The 21,804-nt window shown below is 34.2% G+C and overlaps 2 protein-coding genes across 2 annotated transcripts; both read right to left on the bottom strand.

Moving 5' to 3' along the window:
* Window positions 1–426: 426 nt before the first annotated feature.
* On the bottom strand, window positions 427–9,489 carry LOC108375270 (esterase B1-like). Its single transcript, XM_017631368.1, has 6 exons — window positions 9,446–9,489; window positions 3,985–4,297; window positions 3,744–3,894; window positions 3,115–3,675; window positions 1,144–1,307; window positions 427–1,060 (listed from the first exon to the last, which is right to left on the bottom strand). The coding sequence occupies exons 1-6, from the start codon at window positions 9,487–9,489 to the stop codon at window positions 587–589; spliced, it is 1,707 nt and encodes a 568-aa protein (XP_017486857.1). The 3' UTR covers window positions 427–586.
* An 8,832-nt stretch (window positions 9,490–18,321) lies between these two features.
* On the bottom strand, window positions 18,322–19,768 carry LOC108375269 (esterase B2-like; the record flags this gene model as incomplete). The annotated part of the gene is made up of 2 exons (XM_017631367.1): window positions 18,322–18,931; window positions 19,014–19,768. Coding segments are annotated over 2 exons (1,259 nt in total), but the record flags the coding sequence as incomplete, so codon positions are not given.
* Between the last annotated feature and the right edge of the window lie 2,036 nt (window positions 19,769–21,804).

Genomic DNA, 21,804 nt, shown 5'->3' with positions numbered 1-21,804 from the left:
TCAAAAAAATCTAAAAAATCTGATTAAAAATTTGCTGAATTCTCGCGAGTTTTGCACAAAGTTTAGGAATTATATTTTTATGTTTTTTGTTACAAAATTGCCATAAAAATATTAGAATAAAAATTGTTGCATATATTGTGAAAAAATTTGCTGTGCTTATACTTTGTTCCGGCAGTGTATAAATAAAATCCAGTCAAACACGAATGAGTTTGTTTTATAGTGCATTTTACAGTGAGGTATATTTAAAGTTTTTATTTTCGTATTTTAATCATTATTTAATATATGCAATATTGTACATGGTTTACAAATGTTTAAAGCCTTTCGTTCACTTTTATTTCTATAATTATCGTTTACTAAATATTAAAATTCGAAAACTACATTTTTATATACAAATACGATATATGTACATTCGTTCGATTTAATTTTGAAAAATAAAATATTCATTTAAATAACAATAAATATTTATAATAAACAATTCACGTTTTTTCTTATACATACATATGTTATACATAATTGACTATTTCGGATTTACGAGCCTAATTTCATTGTTCAAGTTATTGTGCGCTCTTTTCTCACTCTCACCTTTTCAATACAGCAACTCCTTATGATGATCGTAAGCGCTCGCCCATACCTTAGCCTTTGCTAATTCTGGCCATTCGATTAGCTTTAAGTCATCATTTATATTTAAGCAGAGAATTTTCGGTTCACTTTTCTTGAGCGGTTCCCACGTCAGTGTTGTCATGCCGGGTATTTGCTCGTCGTTGGGATTCCCACTAAGCGCGAATTGTGTCCAAAATCCGAGCATACGCTCTATTGTGCGATATTCGCGACTATCTTTGGGCACACGATGTGAGTAAAGATTTGAAAATAGGTAAGAAAGTTCATCTGCATGCGACACACCCTTTACGCCACGCCCCATGCGAAAAATACGAAACGGATGTGGCAACTCTTCGGAATCGAAGTCAAAACGATAGAGATAAAGCGGTGCTCCGGCAGCGTATGTGAAGCGTGAGCGTATAAGTCGGTAGAGAGGCAAATGAAGGTAACTGTATTCTATGATCTGCAAAAAAAAAACGCTAATTTATTCAATGATTTTTAAGTAAGTAATCGCTTGTGCTTTTAATTCGTTTGGAATTCACTCACCTTTTTATATTCCTCAATCGTTGGTATTTTCCCACTGACATGCGTTACCTTCAATTTCTGCTCAAATTTTTCCCTTTCCTCACTTACGGCAACTTCAAAGGGCACAAATGGTTCCAACGAGTAAGTCTTTTGTCTTTGGGCTAAGGCGGCTAATTGTTTTGCACCTGAAATTCAAAGATTTTTGGTATCCAGAGCAAGAAAATAGAAGAGTAGAACCAAATAGGCTGAACTAAAAAAAAACTAATCTCATTCATTTTAGTCTTATACTACCTTAATTAATATTATTTTCCTAATATAAACGAATCTAGTCTTATCAAATCTAACTCACTCTAATACCTATATATGTACATGTAATAAAATTCTAACATGTATATATGTATGTAATTGTAAAAATTAACATGGTAGATCTTTTTTAGAGCAACAGAAGCAAAATCAACAATTTTCAGAACTCGACAACAAAAGCCAAATCAAAAATTTTTAGAATTTTTTTCTCTCTGTCTGTATGTTTCACTCGAAAACTAATCCATGGAATCGAATGCAGTTTCCACCGTTGTATTGTCTAACTTAAAATAAAGGGGAACAAATACTTAGAGAGCTGCCATCTGTTTGAAAATTGTAGTTTAAGTAAATTGATAAGATAAAGTAAATATTGCCCTAAAAAGGTTTGGGAAAATTTACGGCCAAGTTTTTAAAATCTTTTTAAATTAAAGTGATAACATAAGGTAAATACTGAATTAATATCTACACCTCTGAAGAAAGTGCACGATATGTAGAATCGAGTTACATGACTATAAGTTAAATTTCCAGGGTTAAATACCTTCGAAAACATATTAAATACCACTCTTGTTCACAAAACAAAAATAAAGTATGTTTCATAAATCGAAAACTTGTTTGAAAATCTCACTTCATAAAGCTTTGCAAAACTGTCTTATTTTTTAAGAATGAAGCCATAATAGTTTTGGGAGGGAGAAACAACACAAAAATGCTTTTTAGGCGCAGCGAAGTACGCCAGGTATTTACTAGTACCATAATATAATCTATTTGAATTGATTTTAACCTAATATTATCGAATCGAATTAATCCTAACCTAATATAACCGAATTTAAGTTAGTTTAATTGAATCTACTTTTATTGAATCTAATCAAGTATAATATATTCTAATTTAATTTAATCAAGTCGAATGGATTCACATCTAATCTAACTAATTTTAGCCTAATATAATCGAATTTCATCTAATCTAACCGAATCGAATTGATTATAACTTAATCAAATTTAATTTAATATACTCCGATCCAATCCAAACGAATCCTATCAAATCGAATGTAATCTATTCTACTCCAATCTAATCAAATTTAATTGAAGCTAATCTAATTAAATCGAATCCAATCTAATTGGTTGTGACCAAATCGAGTCGAATCGATTATAGCCTAATCGAAATTAATTTAGTCAAATCCAATCCAATTAAATCGACTCTTATCTAGTGAAATCTAATCGTTTCTAGTTTAATTTAGTATTCGAATCTAATTTAATCTAATCGAATAGAATGTAATTTAACTAATCCCTAACCTAATCAAATTGAATTTTGTCTAATCTAATCCAATTCAATCGAATTTTATCTAATTTAATCTATCTAATAATCCGAATAAATCCAATAGAATCTTATCTAATCTACTATAATCGCATCTAAGTTAATCTTTGAATCCAATTTAACCTAATCGAATCGAATTCAATATCATCTAATTTATTCGAATTTCGTCAAATCGACTTGATTATAACCTAATCGAATTGCATTTAGTCTAATCTAATCCAATTCAATCGAATCTTATATAATTTAATCTCATATATACTAGTTTCATATAATCTAATTCAATTCAATCCAATCGAAACTTATCGAATCGTAATAATCTAATCTATTCCAGCTCAACGTAATCTATTCTGGTCTAGTCTCATTTTAATCCTCTCCCCACTAACCTTGCATTGCTATCAGCCCCTCATCGGACGTATGACCGACCAGCAGCGGTATCGCATTACCCCACGCTGTTTTCATCATTTCTCTAATAGGTTTTGGTATCACACATTCGGGCGTCAAATATGGCTCCACACAATACAGAAATGGCGCATTTATATTACGTGCACGATCGCCAGCTGTAAGTGTTCGATTCTCCAGCGCTATTAGATCTTTCGCTTTACATTTTCTCAAAAATTGCAAAACTTCCTTCTCATTATCTTCACCCTTATATCCAGCCAATTTGGCGAGTGTAAAAGCACGAGCAGTCTGATTTTTCGTCTCCCACAATGGTAAAGCATTGCCCGACATTAAAATGACACGTTGGAAGATACCCTGCGTCTGTTCGGTGAGCATCATACAATGGGCAGATGCTGCACCAGCACTTTCACCAAACACAGTAATACAGTCCGGATTTCCGCCAAAACTTGAGCAATTATTTTTCACCCACTTAATAGCCAGCACCTGATCTTTGAGGCCAGCGTTGCCAGGTACATTCAATTCGGGAGTATTCAGCGAAAGGAAGCCTGAAAGGGGGGAGAAGAAAAGGAAAATGTGATAAAGAAGAACATATGGATAGAGTTCCTTTACTTACCCAGCACTCCAAGCCGGTATTGTATTGTTACAAGCACAACATCCTTTTCCATTAGATAATCAGGTCCATACCAATCACGAGTAGCCTCACCTATGCTAAATCCACCGCCATGTATCCAAATCATAACAGGTCGTAGCTTATCAGGTTGTATCTACATACATAGTTCAATTAAATGAAATTTTTTTAGAATTAACAAATAGCATTGTTTTAGGGTTTCATCATTGCTTTTGTGCCTACTTACATTATTCGTATATACATTGAGGTAGAGGCAGTCTTCTGATCCTTCCAAAGTGCCAGTAATGGCATGAGTTTGTAACGCCATTTCTTTGGTATTTTTGCAATCTCTTATTCCCTCCCAGGGCGTGGGTCGTTGAGGCGCTCTAAAACGTAGTTCGCCTACAGGTGGTTGCGCATAAGGTATGCCCTCGAAACTGTAGTAGGGTACATCATATATCGTTAATCGTTTGATGCCCTCTACTTTTCCATATTCAGTCTCTATAATCGCCGTTTCGCTGGTGGTGTGTCGATTCTGTTGATAACCGTGTTCATAGACTCTGCAAATTGAGCGACACAAGTTTGAGTTAGTTTGGAATAAAGAATAATAAAATTAATAATTCTCAAATATTTACGAAAGGATTACGTAGCTAAACAATAGAGGAAAATTTTTATCATTGGCAGAAATATGCAATTTTTGTTGCTCTCAAATGCTATATTATAGATAGAGATATAGGTAGAGATAAAAGCACTGATCAATCTTCTTTAAAATCGAGCTGAATTGCTCATATCTTTGCGAAAGCACTCTGCAAGACCTTTATTCCCAGCAGCACGCGTTCATTCGAACTAGCAATGTTAATCCCGGGATTCCGGGATCCCAGCCTTTTTAAGTTCCCAAAAATCCCTAGATTCTTGCCAAATAATCCCGGGATTTTTGGGATTTGTAATTTGCCCTAATGGCAATAATAGAAACTCCTTTTCTTGACCAGTATTGGCTGTATTACTTTTTTTAATTCAATAATTAATATTTTTTTATAAATTTCTAGCTCATGTTGTATATAACACCGTACGATAGTACACTTTAAATACAAATATCAATATATTCACGAAACCATGGGCCAAATATATTCAAATTGCGTTTTTAGTTTTTCACTCTGACGTCAGTAATTCTAAAATATTTAAAAAATTCAGTGAAATGTGCTTATAGAAGAAGTATAGGTATCAAGTTAAATAGGAAATCCTGTAGAATTTCAACAGATTCAAGTTTTTGGTGCAGAAGGATAAGTAAGTATTGAAAATGTCCTTTTAAATTTTTGTCCTTGAAATTTCGCAATATTTTTTTTCGAAAAAATTTTATGTTAAGGAATAGGTCCTTAGTAAACTCGATAACATTCTCGAATTTCGTCCTTCTAACCTTATCAGCTTAAAAGATTGCCTATTCGTGAATCCAAAAATTTTTAAGTTTTTTTTCGTTCTAAAGAAATTTACTTAAGCACTTTTTCGTTCAGATATACGCGGCCGCTGTGTGCGCTATCATTCCGCAGGGTCTGATTTTTATAATGTTCTTTTCTAAAGGAAAGGTGGCACCGCTGAGGTGGTTCCATACTAATTTGGTTTAGATTCGATCATTGGATCATGAAGAAATTAACGGTTCTCTTAAAATTTTATATGAGAATTGAAGTCCATTTTGTTTTTTTTTTGGCTAAAAATTACTTGCTTTTGTCCTTTTTTATTCAAAGTCTAAGAAAAAATGAACCTGAAAAATACTTGCGTTCCGCATGTACCTTTCCCCAAAAGTTTACATTGCTGACAAATGCAAATAAGGATTAAAATTAATAAAATTAAAGTTAAATATTTTCAAAATTAACAAGAAATACTTTCGCAAAATCTTTAAAGGACCATTAAATTTTTAATTTTTTTATTCATCGCCATGCTGTACATATTTAAGCATTTTCATATATAAAATTGGCTGCTAACTTAATAAAAACTACATCCATTTATATGACTAAATTGGTAAACTCATTCCCGGAACTTTTGAGACAATACATATAAAGACTCATTTAATTTCTTCCAACAATGTTTGTGCATATGTGAAATTTAGTATATACATACATACATATGTACTTGTATTTCAAGTTCAATGCGTGTGACCGCATGACTCACAAAACTTTTTTAATAGACACAGCAAGGCCGAATAGAATAACAAATGCGCCGATAACCGCATACTTATCCGTTAAAAAGCGCAAACACTTAACTTAGTGTATGTAGTTATGCTCTTTTATCTACATACATACATTTCTATTTATACGATGTTATACATATGTATGTAAACTTGAATGCACTTTAAATGAGTTAAGTGATAAAAATGGAAGTTATTTTTAAAAGAGATATGTATGTATGCGTTTACTTTATATTATGCTTTAGATAAGTAACAATAGTAAATAATATTTACTTCAATAAATACAAACTGAATAACAGGACATACAATGCATTATTTCCACTTTAGTTGAAAAGGCACATGTTTTCTTCAAGCTTGCATCCGGTCTCGTACACATTCAGCAAGCTTCGTTCTCATCTCATTTCGACGAGTGATCTCTGCTTAAGAAAAAAGGTGCAAACTGCTTTGCTTACTTTGGTTTTGCCGAAACAAAATGCAAAACCGGACAGCAGCTTGTATAAAACTCGTAATAACTGGACACTACTTTAAGCCGGCAATGCCGTGTTACTAATTACAACGCTTTTTTTAATTCAATTTTGTTAATTTCTTGTATTACGGCCACGGTGCCGATTAAAGTTCATAAAAACTAGTAAGGACAGTGCTGTTTTCAGCTATGCCGAAATCCTTATACCTTTCATGAACATCCAAAAAATTCATTTCTGTCATATAACGCATCAAGAAAATCGCTTTTTTTAGAAAAAAAAATGCGCAACACCCTCGACAAAAAAATCTCAAAAATCCAGGGTATTTTATTTTTGTTGAAGCTTGCACTTTATTAGACTACAATTTAATGGGCTACAAAATTGCATACCCCAAAACTTTCTTTGATATACCTAACTTTGATTAAAAACTTTACAATTTAATGTAAATTTTTTGAAATTTAAAAAACTTTTGTGAAATTTGATAAACTTTTGTGAAATTTGTGCAAGCCTTGAAACTTTTATTTATGTGGTTTCTGTTATAGATAGAATTATATTTTGAATGAAAATTATAAAAAAATAGATAAATAAATATAAAGTTTGAAACGATTTCATTTTGAATTTTGGAGCTTCATAAACCTCTGACCATAGCTGTATATACAAATAGAATAGATATTCCTGTACATTAGGGTGGTCAAAAAAAAAGTTTAAAATGCTAAGCTCCCACCTCCTGGGATTTTTCTAAAGAGGAAAAAATAATACAATTATTTTCGGTTAAAAATAAGATATTTAAAATTGCCTCACCCCCGTGAAGTTTTTGATGTATTTTATATGGGGGAAAAACACTTTTTCGTAGAAATGGTATAGAATTCTTGAAAATCAATATTTTTCGATCGGAAAACTGTGTTCCTCATTATGGTTTATTTTACAATTTTTTAATACCAATAATACTTTATGGGTCCCCCTTGCATTTTTGGGGCTTTTGAGGGACCTAGAAATGCTAGTGAATATTAAAAAATAATTAAATAAACAATTTGGTATTGTTATTGGAAGTCTCTTAAAGATAAACCGAGTTTTCCGATCGAAAAGTATTGATTTCCAAGAATGTTATACCATTTCTGAGAAAACGTGTTTCCCCCCATATAAAAAAACATGGACTTGGGCTTTGAGGCAGTTTAATTTTTTTTTTTTTTTTAAACAGCAATGGGTATTTTTTCCTTTTAGAAAAATCCACATGTATTCTTGATCCACCCTAGTGTACATATTAAAAACTTTACGGTAGTTGCGTCTGCTATTGAGGTTGATGTTAGTGCTCAAAGAAAGTTGGTCATAGCAAAGCTCAACTGGCTTAGATTTGTTTGGTAACGAATTTGGTTGAGCTTTCTGGCGGACCTAGGTTTTTCTAGAAAGCTTAGATCAGGTTTTCATTCTTAATTTTAATAAAGAACTAGGGCAACGAGTTCAATACTAAAAATGCTTGAGGTAACAAGACTATCCAAGAGAATAGGATGACTTTTGCTTTTTCTTCACTTTCTCAATTTAATCGTGGTTTTGCTTCCCGGCATGGAAAGCTATAAATGACTTCTTTACGGTGCGGCCCACTACACGTTTGCTTTACTTGCTTCGCTTTGAGAGCAGTTAAAAATTATTTGAAATGTACTGAAACGTATGTATGTAGGTTGGCCAAGTGGATGCGTTGCTCCAATTTTTTAAATAGACGAACGTTGCCATATGATATTTTTTTGGGAATGCAATTGCTTAAACATTTCGTTAGTTTTCTGCGAAATACACCCTGCATAAGTTTCAAAATCATATCTTAAGAAAATGGGAGAGATAAGAACAATTAAATCTATATTTCATGTCTTATTCTAAAACGAATTCAGAAGAATAGGTATTGCTCTTTGGATAAGCAGTTTGACTAAATTATGTATCGAGGGCTTATATTCAAAACGATATGTCTGCAGTTTTTACAAAAATGAGATAACTGTACAGACAACTGCCTTAGGTTGACGGCTAGAAGCGACACTTTGCTATAAAATACATGCGAAGCTACAACAAAAATTAAAAAACAATCCTATGTATTTTGTAGTATAGCATCGCTTCTATCAATCACACATTACTCAACCTTAGACTTAATTGTCATCGATTATGTTAATGCTGCATACGTTTTTAAGAAAAATTATCTATTGAATTTTTAATTTAAAATTGTAATCAGTTATGGCAGTTATGTCTCAGATGTGTTCTAATATCTGAAAGTAGTGTTGGTGAAAACTGCATATAGATCGTGTACGGTATATTCTAACTTAACTTTGTCTTATATCACCAGGTTATTTTATGAAGCCATAAAAGCCGCTTTGAACGAACAAGCAAAACTTGCGAATATTTTTCAATCACCCGCTCCGCTGAGTGTATGAAAATTCTGCGTGTTACATTAGAAGTAATTTATTTCAATAAAACTCGATATATTTAGACTCAGCCAAAAGAGTTTTGCATTTTTTTTTTCTTACCCCCTTTAAAACATTTTCAACCCGAAACCTTCTTAAAGCTCTTTCTCCAGATACCCATATTGTGATACATATTTCAATTAATAAATTCTTTTAATCCAGATTTTTGACTTTATACCAGTGGCCTTCCTATTTGTAGCTTGGAAGTACAGACTTTTCAAAAACATTTTGATTGAAAGCCATATTATAATACTTTTTTTTTTTTAAATTTGAATCGAACTTGATTTGCAAATATGTATGTGGCAACCCTTTCCGCAAAATACTCTAAGTATTCAAACAAAAGTTCTTTTACCCATATTTTAGTATACCTATATTTCATTTAACTTGTGTATAACTAAATTAAATTAAATGTGGATTTTTCAACTGGTGGCAACCATCTTAAAAATGTTTTCAAACTACCGCCTTCTCAACGCTTATTCTTTTGGCATCCATATGTCACTCATATTTCAATTACCCAATTCCCCTCCTAAATGTAGTTTAGAAACTACAACTTTTCAAAGTAATTTCGACTAACGGATTTCAGTTTAATTTTGTATTAGGTGGCAAACTTTTTTTTCTTGTTCTTACTTAGTCAGGCCACGGTCTATTGGTGTCGAAATCTTAAGCAACATTATATTATATATATGATTTAATAAATTTTAATTATTCAAACAGATGGCAACTTCCTTGAAAATATTTGGAAACTGCGATTTCTTATTTTTTTTTTATAGAGTAATAGAGTTTAATTTTCAAACAATTGGCAACCCTCTTCAAAAAAGTTTCGTTTCAAATGAGGTCTCGCGAACCCTTTGCAATTTGACACTCGTATTGCGATGCTTGATCAATCCATTTAATTTAATTTTGCCTATTTTTTAAACAGGTTGCAACTCTCTTTAAACCTTTAATCTGCCACCTTTCTTCTCGACGAGACGAACACATAGGTATGCGAATTTCAACAATTGGACCACGGCAATATAGAGTCTATCGATTGCAAACTTTAAGCAGTTTGCCTTGCAGTGACTCAAACAAGTGACTCCGTGTTGATTTTCTTTAAATAATCAAAAGTCAAATTTTGTATTTGTTTTTTTTTTTTCAAATATATTAGAGGGCTGCATGAATTCAATCAAAACGGTATATAAATTATTCATATACAAAACGAAAAAATGATTTCGGCTTCAAACTTTTTTTGAATTCGAGTAAATACTCGATATGGATGTCGTTATAACAATATTCAAACAATGTGAAGATAAATTGAATTGAAATAAATAACAAATTTATTTATGAATATCCAAAAATATTTTTTCAATAATGTTTTCTAATATTTTTCCGCCAATTTTTTATAAAAATATGGTTCATGCTACAACAAAAAAAAAACATAAAAATATAATTCCTAAACTTTTTGCAAAACTCACGAAAATTTAGCAAATCTTCAACTTTTCAACCAGATTTTTTCGAATCTTTTTGGGTATGCATATTTGTAGCCCAATCAATTTGATTGTAATAAAGTACAAGTTTTAAGTAGCTAGGAGCTACTGTTGATTTTTGGCACTTTCTTTCACGCAGTCTCTTCCATACAAACAATTTTTTTGGAAAATACTTTATATGGAGAAAATGCAAAACACCTTCAACAAAAAAAATTTAAAAAATCAATGCGATTTTTTATTAACTTCGAACTTGCATTTTTTTACTAGAATTTAATGGGCTGCAAAATTATATACTCAAAAAAAGGAAACCTAAAAAGCTGTAGTAATTTTTTTTTTTGGTAACTGATTTTGAATGTTTTTTTATATATATCAAGCGTATTTTATAAAAACCGGCATTATTTTTTTTAATTTTTTTTGCGAAGGGTGCTCCGTCTGTTATTTCATAATAAATTCATGCTTCATATCGCACATCGTCGTCAAAAGAGTCACAACTCATATTTACATACATATATATGTTCATATGTATATGCAAAGCAGTACAAAAAAATGTCAGCAGAAACTTTGAGAATACCCCTATTTTATTAGAGTAGAAAAATAATATGTTGCTTTGCCTTTCTGTGAAAATTTAGTTAATAGGGGTATTCTCTGAGTCTTGCAAAGCCCTTGCACGGTGCACGGAATGCACGGTTTGCAGAGCTGTCCCATACGAAAACCGGTTTTTACCGTGCAATCCGTGCAATATGTGCACCATGCAAGGGCTTTGCAAGGCTCAGAGAATACCCCTAATCTTTACAAAGATTGTGAAATTAGCTGAGGTCAGGTAATAGTCAAAAGGAAGAAGAACATGACGCACAAACACATGCCCGGCCAGGTAAAAAACAAAATACTCAAACGCTCCTTTGACTAAATACAAAAGCAGCAGAGAGTTAATGAAAGTAAAATTTCACAACAGCTAGTGACAACAATGCAATTTTGTCGATAGTTGTTGGCTGATATTTGATTTTTATTGCATAAACACCAAAAATCACTTTCATAAGAGAAACATAATAACTATGCTCGCATAAATTTGCTTTTATTTATTAATTTATTTTTCAATTTATTATAAACTTAGTTTTCACTAACACAAAGTGATTTCACTTGAATTNTATTACTCATATCAATTCAGTGGTTGATAGCAAGTGGTAAAAATAAATGACGAAGACGTTTAAAATCTTGCTTTATATAGTACATATACTTGCACATACAAACGCATGCATAGTACATTAAGTGTTGCCAGAAAAAATTAAATCTTCAAAAATGGCAAAAATAAATAAAAATTGTGAAACAAATATCTCTTTTGAAGGTTTTAATTAAAAAACCTCAATTTCGTTTATATTGCAAAAACATTTACTTAGTGCATTCATAAAGTATAAGTACCAGGTCGACTCAGCTTTGTCCGGAGTGCATATACTTTTTAAAGTTTTCAAGATTTGGATAGCTTAAAAAAAATATTTTGGAAAAAAAAAATAAAAATTTGGATTTCGATATCTATTATAAGTAAATTTCTTACTCTAAACGTTAGGTGGTAACACTATTCCGAAACATGCTGGAATGAATGGTACATATTTTGAGTTTATGTGTACTGTATATACATAAAAAAATGATGATTGAAATTAACAAAATAAAAATTTTTATTACATAGAAGCGTGGTAACCCTGATGGAAAATATTTTCTGACCAAAGTTCTCAACAATACCTTGCAATTGATATCCATATTGCGATATTTTATATAAATTGTGTAGAATCGAAAATAAGTGGCAACATTACACTATTATCCTAAGGGATAATATTTTGTATATAGGGAAAGCATTGTTTAAGAACCTTCTCTTGGTACCCATGAATAGTAATATTTTACCTCTTTTTCTCTAAACAAAAAATTAAATAAATACGCTATTCAAAATAGGTGGCAACCCTATCAAAAATATTTTTGGATTAAGGATCTTTAAAATGCCTTCCATTTGATACCCATAGTATGATGTTTTAATTTACTTGTAACTAATCCGAATAGGTGGCAACCTTATACGACTCTTCTCTATTCTATTCAATTTTCTAAAATAATATCCTTTCTGTTGAAAGGGTAACCGAAGAGACTGGCCTTTTTATAGCCCCCATGAAAATGAAAATTTTCAACTTTTTAGTCATATTTTTTAGAATTTTTTGGGTATGCAGGTTTATAGCCCAATCAATTCTATAGTAATAAAATGCAAGTTTTAAGTAGCTAGGATTTCCCGCTGATTTTTGGCAATTTTTTTCACGCAGTCTCTTTCATAAAATTAAAAATACTTATACTTATATGGAAAAATGCAAAACACATTAAAAAAAAAAAATTCTCAAAAATCAACGCGATTTTTGACTAACTTCGAACTTGCAGTTTTTTTTACTAGTATTTAATGGGCTGCAAAACTGCATACTCAAAAAAATTCTAAAAAACCTGATTAAAAAGTTGAAAATTTTCATGAAAATTTGCTGAATTTTCGCGAGCTTTGCACAAAATTTAGGAATTATATTTTTATGTTTTTTGTTGTAGAAGGAACTATATTTTTATACGAAATTAGCGGAAAAATATTAGAATGAAAATTGTTGCATATATTGTGAAAAATTTGCTGTGACAATACTTTGTTCCGGCAGTGTATGTATATATGTAGATGTGCTATTGTGTATGTAAAAATATATAGATATGACCCACCACACATACATATGTGCATTTATATGCATGTATATCGCATAAAACGATTTAAAAAAACAATTAGCTATATTTAAGTCAGAAAATTTTTATTTTTTTTTAATTGACCATTGACCCCGGAATTCACGATAGGGAATTTATTTTTGACGAATCGAAACAGTTTGGATCTCATCAGCAATACTTGGAGTTTAAAACACTATTTCATTTAGGTCTCTATCCATTTCCGGTCGCTAGATATTTGCTTTTATATATAAATGTTTTTTTTTGTTAAACTTTGACCTTGGAATTTAGGGTCGAGAAACTGTTTTTGAAGAATCTGAATAATTTTCCCGTATTCACCAGTATTTAGGCTTTAAAATGCCGTTTAGCTTGTGTCTCTATCTGGTTTGAATCGGGAGATATTTGATTTTTTCCCAAAACAGAACACAGTGCGTCGCTCCAGCCCACAGTAGTAGGGTCTAAGCCTCTTTGAACCAATCCTCTTGACATAGATCTATAGACAGTATTTTCGAAAGCCCCGTCGGTGTCCCAGAAGGCAAACAGAGCCATCTCTCCTTGGTTGCTAAGGCACTTTCGATCCTATTAACCATATACTATAAGGCCGAATCCGTGGATTTGCCTTAGATATATGTAATCAAATTGTGTGTGATAAATATAAGGGAGTGGACTTCTCCCTAATATCAAGGTCTAGCAGTCTCTCTGAAGTTTTCAGAGTGAAGGAGGCTATTTTAATAGGTCTGTATGATTTAGTTAAGTAATGAATATCACGCGCTCATAACAATTGCAAAAAGTTGCAAGGAGAAGAAGTAGACCTAGAGAATGATAAACATAAATATATGCGGGATATTCGTTTTGGATGGAAGATACTAATAAAATCGTGCGATTGTGTAGCTGCAAGCTTATTTCGGCTTGTATTGAATATCGTGTGGCGTATCAAAAAAGCGAACAAAACACATTGAATAAAAAGGTGAAAATTAGATTAAATCAAAAACGTCCTCGTATTCTTCGAAAAAAATTTCCTCAAAAGTGTTTCAAGTAATTTTGGATTAAACGCAAAGTGTTTCTCTGTATTTCAGCGGCGGTGCACAAGCTACGAAAACCAACAAATACAAATTTTTGAAAGTTAAAAAAATTACAACGTAATCTGCATAAAACTTGGAATAACAAGTTTAGCTGGAGCTCAGCAATTTTTATGCTAGGCGCATCCTTTTCCAGGAAAAATATTCAAAAAGAATGTTACATTTATACCTACGTTCATTTTTTTTCTTTAATTTGTAAATTGTAACTCTAAATTTTTTAATATGTGCACATTACGGCGGAGTAATTTGTTCGGAGCAAAATTTTCGTAGAAAATGTATAGCAAATCAAAATTCTACGATCCTAAGCCAAAATGGCGAACAAACTACATACCAAAAATTATGTTTGACCCTCCCAGTTTTCAAAAGTAAAAGCTGTATTTTGTATGAAGAAAACACGAAATTTTGTAAATAAATTATTAATTTCGTTCAGAAAAAATTATATTATACTGATTTTTATTTTAAAAATTGAGGGGATCAGTCGTAATTTTTGGTATATTTTGTTCGCGAGTTTTGCTTACAATCGAACGTAGAGTTCAAACACACAGGAAATGTTTAAGTGGTGCTAGAAGTCTTCATCTTGAAGAATTTTTAGATTCCATTTTAATATCTTCAATTTAAGATTTTCACATTTTTTGAAAATAAGTCTTCAGTCTTCATTTTAAAGATGAATCCGGACTTCTGGCAACACTGGATACATCTCGAAAGTGGACAAAGTATAATAAAAAAATCTTCAAGTAGCAGCACTTGGCGCGCACTCCAGTTTTGTGAGCGGGAGAGCGGTTACTTATTACTCTTTTAGTACATAATTGTGGACGCAGATAGCTTTGTTTAGCTTTTTAATTTTTTTCTTTATTCACTTGACTAAAATCATACATGCATATGTATGTACATATAGATATATGTAAGTGAGTGCATGTGAAACTTGCTACCGCCATTGATAGATAATACACTGTCGATACACGCCTGCCTGAAATATTAATTAATATGAAGATAAAAAATATCACCAAACAAACAGATGTTTTGCCAATGTAACATGTATGTGCATATGTACATATAAACAACCCGTTTCACTTGAATAGGTACAGCTAATTTCTTGATCTTTACTTTACTTGCATGTTTTAGCTCCGCTTTTACACCGAGTGCGTTCATACTAAATGTGTAGAAAGCTTTTAAAACCTACTTCCGCGATCGTCATTATGTATGATCGCTCAATAGGCAAGACCTTTCTTTTATGTCCTTAAAGGTTTTTAAATTTCTCGGCAAATTTTGTGTTACAAATTTTTTCTTTTTTTTGTTTGGCCAAATTTTGGCGGAGTCCAATAAAAACCCCAGATATGTATCCTCCCTGTCAACTGACGCCATTTAGAAATGTCAACTGAAGCCAAATCCTTCTCTGCCATCCGTCGGAAACCGGCCTCGTATCCTCGTCTGCCACCACCACAGGGTGTGGGTGCTGCCAACGTTCAAGGCTATAGAATTCGTGCCCATTCGTATGAAAATAGCAAGGCACTGACGTGAGCCAACTGTTTATTAGAGCCCAATAGATACGTACGAGTTTTGCTTCTCAATCGATGTCGTCGATATATATATGAAAGCAAGTGTAAACTCTTGTATTTCCGGTACGTTTGGATCTTATATGCATAAGTAGAACTTTAACTTACTACAATATCCAGCGCAGGGCCTTTGGGCAGCGAATTAAAATACAGCTGCTACGCTGGCTTGGTCATGCCGTTCGAATGCACTGAAACGCTCCAGCTTTAAAAGTATTCAACGCTGGTCGGGATGCTGGCAACAGAGGAATAGGAAGGCCTTCTCTGCGTTGGAGAGGCCAGGTGGAGGAGGACTTGGTTTCACTTGGCATTTCCAATTGGCGTTAGTTGGTACAGAAGAGAAACGATTGGCATTTTTTATTGACTTTGCCCGAAAGCACTTAGGCGGTTACCGCACCAATAAAGAAGAAGATGCACGATTACCTCAGTAGATACTTTGAGCCCTGCTCTCATCACAATACCTCGTTTAGCTCTAGAACCCCAGACGGATTAGAAGAGCGTTTGGATATAGAGAGTGTATGTGCTCATCCTGTGATCACATCGAATCTAGACTTTTCTCTAATCTTCTTGATTCTGCGTCACAATAAATGGTAAGTGCAGAAGTGTCTGATTAGCAGTGTTGCTAAAGCAATACACCACCTCCCGACAGATTTATAAGTTATGCAGAAATCCTCTTAGCCTGCAGTTATCCCTGGGAATGTCGGTGATAATCCGCAGTTTCTCCTCAAACAGGTTAACAAGAATTCTCTACCTCTTATGATTGTGCATTGCTAGTACTGATCTCTCTCTTGAACTCTTCCCCGCATCCCTTCGGGACCTATCACAAGGAATACAATACAATCAAGGACTAAAGCAGATTTAACATCAAAAGATAAAAAAGCCTTAAGTGCCGCCTGACTATCGCTTAAGATTTGGATTCTGTAATAACGGAAGTTATCACCTAAGTTTGTCTCTGCTTAAAAACTTACAGCGATGAACTCTGTTTGAAAAATGCTCGGGAACTTCCCCATATGCACGAATAGTGTCATACGGGGGCCACCTACCACTCCAGTGCATAGCACTTACATGAATATATACTACCTCCATAATTGAGTTATTCTTGCTGGTTTTTCTTGCAAAAGGAAGTTTTGGGGAAGGTCGATCACTGCCCCGCTAAATAGGCGTGGTGAAAGAACATGCCCTTGTGAGCATCCTTTTGTTGTTTGCGTGTTAGCTATTCATCTGCGGATATTTGGCTGCCCATTTCGTTTTCTTGGAGCGAGGAAAGCTCATTGTGTCTCCATAGTCAACGCGTGCATTGCAGAGTCCGTTGATTTTCCCTCCATATACGCGTACTGGTTTGGGTTGCAAGGGGAGCTGCCTCAGAGTGATTTTATTTAATTATTTATAATTGTCTCCATTTCTTTAAGCAAGAAAGAGTTTGGCCTAGCAGTTGTAGCTGGTTAATCTCCTATCCACAGGGCGAGAGTTAGTGAAGGTACTGATGGTCTCTCTACGAATGCCGTTTATCGATTGTCTGTACATCTTCGAGTTTTCCTTGAATATTTTCCTGGCTCTCGTCCTTCAGTTAGCAGTTTGATTTGTCTTCTGACCAATCTAGGGGAGAATATGTCTCAATAAGTGTCACTATGTAGGTGGTGTTCTGGCAACATCAGAAAACATCCTGTAGCTGTCCGGAGTGCTGTCTTATGAGTAGCCTATAGTTTCGCCCACGACGTTTTATTTGTCTCCGGTGCCCATTTTTGCGCAGCATAGTTTAAAACCAGCCGGTCAATTGCATTGCACTTAACTATGTTGTTAGGTTATTGTGCGTACGTCGACAGTCAATTTTGTTTCTCGCCATTTAATCTGAAAATAGCCTTGTAGTTGGATGAATCCTGTATACTGAAGCTTAATGCGAAGTCGATCGGCATTTTTTCCTTTTACATTTTTTCGTCTTATTATAAAAGCTGAGTTTTCCTACGGTGGGAAGAAAGAGCCCCTTTCGCGCTTAGTGTGGAATTGGACTTGGAACAGGACTCTGTACGCCCTAGAACTAAAATCGGCCAGCACTTTCCTTTGAATGCTTCGGGCATTCCCTATAAATCAAAACGAGTCTGACGCGAGGCCTTGTTTTCGTTTTCATTGAAAGTTTTTTTTAACTTGACCGTTTGCCAAACCCAATGCACAAACATATCCTTGATTGATTTTTAATGTTAAATCGCTTCAGTATTTAGACGCTGGCATCTGATTGTGGTTAGGCGCACTTCGAGTTGTATAGACGCTGCGGACATCAATGGATCTTTAAGCCGAATAAGTCGGAGTGACCCCATCAGAGCTCCTGCTCTTTTTCTCGTAGGCCAAACAAATTCCTTACCGCACCTCGCGCATGGGCTACTCTCGTTACCCATGGTGCGCGAACGTGAACGATAAAGTAGGAATCGAGTAATTAGAATCGAATAATTGGTACTGCTTATCCAGAAGCCCTAAAGAGCTAAGTTTTTATAGGACCATCTCAAATATAGCACCGGTTAATAATTTGCTTGAATAGGAAAAACCAAGTTTTGCTTTGAATGATATACATATTTATGTATATATAAATTAATGCTAATATTATTTAAAATAACCTAGTTTAGGCGATAGTTCATAGTATGCTTTACTTCTGTTTCTTACATTTCATGAAAACCAAATAAGTTAAATCAACCCGAAAATTTTTTGTTAACCCAAATAAAACTAAATACTAAAACATGAAAAGTTTGTATTCAAAAGCACATTTATTTTTGATTACCAAGTGTATCTACCTAGTGCTCTGTAGCGCTAATTAGCGCTCGCGTCCTTCTCAAATTCTTCCTCTGCATCAGATACGGAACCATAGAGTATTCGCTTGTCATATAAAGCATCCCATGCGGCCAGCTTAGGGGCATCTGGTATTTGCATTACTTGCACCTCATGGCTAATATTTAGCCCATAATCGGCACTTTTCTTTTCTATTGGTAGCCAAATATGAGGTTCGATATCCGCACAATTCGGATCACCCAATTTCGCAAAAGTTGTCCATATACCAACCATGCGTTGAATGGTTACATGCTCGTGTGAATCCTCGGCCAATTTGCTAGATTCTTGTAAATAGAATAAGTATGAGATCTCATCGGCATGTGCAACACCGTTTACACAGTCCTCGCCGCAGAAGCGTAAGCGATGATGATTAAAGGTGGGCGAGTCAAAGTCAAATCGGTAGAGAAATGTGTTGGCCGTGGCATATTTCATGCGCGCAAGTGCTGTGCGGTGGACGGCATGCCAGAAAAGCTTGTGCGAGAAGAGCTGATTTGCCAAAACAAACAAAAAAAAAACACAAAGATTTGATATGCGTGTTGAAAGCATTATAATTTTCAATTATACTCACATGCAACAAATCGAATATGGGATCCTGCGTTGGCTGCTTTGTCACCACTTCGTCCTTCTGCTTACCGAAATACAGATTAAGTATGCGTTCACCCATAACCCGATTTTCGTTATCTTTATGACTATATTTCACTTCGGTAGGCAGTAATAATTCAGGCTGCTGCCTAACTAAGTCAAATATTTGCGGGTGTGTCTTGAGACGAGGATACATAACTAAGCCCTCAAATGAATTGCCACCTATGAGCATAGGTATGCCATTGCCCCATGCTGACTTTAACATATTCAATGGATCGGTGGGTATAATACAATTATCTGATTCATATGGCTCTACAGTTGGTGCGAAAGTTAGCCAATGGAATTCACGTTTTTCTGCATCGTTAAGCAGCGAATGGTCCACTAATTTCGACGCATCCAAATTTTCCAAGTAGGCAAGCACTTCCGTGTCATTATTTCTTCCTTTGTAACCATGGTGTACAGCTAAACGGTAAGCCAAATCTCTTTGGGTCATATTAGCCCAAGAGCAAAGTGCGGTACCTGACATCAAAATTGCCTGTTGGAAGAGTCCACGAGCCTGATCGGTCAGGGATAAAATATGTGCGCACGCAGCGCCAGCGCTTTCACCGAAAACTGTGATATTATTGGAGTTTCCATTGAAGTAGTAAATATTGTTTTTGATCCACTTTAGAGCAAGCAGTTGGTCCTTGAGTGCGGCATTACCAGGTACGTCGAGGCGAGGATCGCTGAGGCTAAGGAAACCTAAAAAGAGAAAAAGAACTTAAGGTTTCAGAAAGAAAAGCCATTTTTAGTGAGAGAGAAGGAAAAATAGACGAAACAAGTAATAATAAATGGCACCCAGACTACTATTTTTATCTCAACAGGTCGATAGCCGACAATCTAATCTATCCTGAATGCAGTGCGAAAGACTACCTAACTCGATGACCTCTCCTAACTTTATACTAACTCAGCACTCTCAAACAAACTATCCTATATTGATGAACTGTTACCCCAAATAAAACATACTCTGGGCACACCAGATAATTAGGTGGAACTACAGGAATTAGCAGATCAGTGTACGCGCGTTTTCTGAATGCATTTAAACCAGCTTGCCCAAGCATGAGTTACATGAAAAGTTAGGAAGAAATTTCATTTTTTTAATAAAAAAAATTGATGGACCCTCTCTGAAAGTTATGTGGAAAGTCCTACAATTTAGCCACGGCTTCCTTACAAACCGAACACGAGGAATTATAAAAGAGTCCTCAAGAAAGCGAACCTAAATGAGACTTCTGCAGCGACATGGAAGTAGATTTTGGAAAATACTCTCCGGCGATTCCCGAACATCCCCAGCATAGCTGCAGAGATCCAATGGTCTATGGACAAAGACGTAAAAATAACCCTTGAATCTGCTCAGAAGATTAGTTTTCCTGCCGCTACGCTAATAAAGCTGAGGCTCTACAAAATGCGTATAGCAGGCTCTATAAAAAAGATGGAAGCAGTACTTTGTAAACTCATTGCTGAGGTCCCTCTTAATATCATTGTTATTGTATGCCCCTTTTTTAGCTTGAAAATCCACTTTTTCGTTGCCATCAAAGGCAAGAGACATGGTGATTTTTATTCTGGCATATTGCCTCTTTATTAAGACGTAGGCGGTATCCAGTACGAGAGCTTACCACTACACCACAGAGGTCGCCTTATACTTTTATTTTAATTGCAGAAAGTCTACAACAAAGATTTCATAGTACTACAATTTAATTCGTCAAAATTGGTCGACAAACGAAAACAGGCGGCGAACAAAATGTGAGTCCCCATTAAATCAGAATCTGATAGCAGATAACTTCGTCACTATATATAAGCTCCTAGATTAAAAGCTACATAATTATACCTATCTAATAGATACAATTTAATGAGTCAGTATTTTTTTTTTTAAGTGATTAGATATTAGCTTGGCTAAAAAAAAAAATCGAAATTTATGTCTTATGTTAACTCGGTCGATTATTTGGGTGGTAACGTTACATTCTCACGTATTTGTTTACAGTACCCAATAAACATTGGGCTTGGTTAACAATTCTGAAATGATTAGAAAAGCAAAATTTTTTCGAGTCTTACTTTCGATAACTAATGTAGAATAGATTCGTATTCGAATCGAAAACTAGGCCATTCTCCAGCAAAACCGAATATCCGTTATCCTATGTATTTTTCCTTTGTTATGAATGTTGATTAGAGAGAGTGATTGTCTTATATTTCCCTTCAAGAATGAGCTGGATTTTACTTCCTTTCTTGTTACTATGTATGGTTTTAATTTTTTTCCGAACTAATCTTGAGCGTATTTCCAATATTCTATGAAGGTTGAAAAATTAAGGTTGGTTATGAGTTCGTTCTCAGTTCGATATGCATATTATATATCGAAGGTCACTTTCGAATGTTCGCTTTATGTTTATAAGGTACACTATTTGGAAGTTAAATCATGCGTGGCGTCAGAACATTTAAAATTTCTGCGAATTGGGTGAAGGAGTATTGCTAGTTTTTCAGCATGCCATCTGCAATGAGTGCTGGAGGATATCTGCATACCAAGTTATTTTAAATTTTAGGTTTTCGCTAAATTTTTTTCTCATAAAATTAGGGCCCTGGTAACTTACCAAAACCACTGGCCACGTCACACTCATGGTGCGCTTGGAGAAGGTTTAACTCAAAGGCCTTTCATAAACAAATGATTGAGCTAAAATTGAGAATCTTCTTTGGAAGGACTAAAAATATTACTCGGTTATGCTTAAAATTTTTAACTGGGTTAAAAATCT

Source organism: Rhagoletis zephyria, unplaced genomic scaffold (genome assembly GCF_001687245.7).
Source record: "Rhagoletis zephyria isolate East Lansing unplaced genomic scaffold, Rhagoletis_zephyria_1.1 Rzeph_scaffold_08705, whole genome shotgun sequence".
NCBI lineage: Eukaryota > Metazoa > Arthropoda > Insecta > Diptera > Tephritidae > Rhagoletis > Rhagoletis zephyria.
The sequence above is the reverse complement of the archived record's forward strand: the minus strand, read 5'-3'. Positions and strand labels throughout refer to the sequence as shown.

Coding starts and splice junctions, on each gene's coding strand:
- LOC108375270 (XM_017631368.1), bottom strand. CDS start 9,489: ATGTTGCTTAAGATTTCGACACCAATAGACCGTGGCCTGACTAA. Junction 4,298..9,445: donor ATAGACCGTGGCCTGACTAA/GTAAGAACAAGA, acceptor CTCAATTTGCAG/AGTCTATGAACACGGTTATC. Junction 1,061..1,143: donor CGATTGAGGAATATAAAAAG/GTGAGTGAATTC, acceptor TTTTTTTTGCAG/ATCATAGAATACAGTTACCT.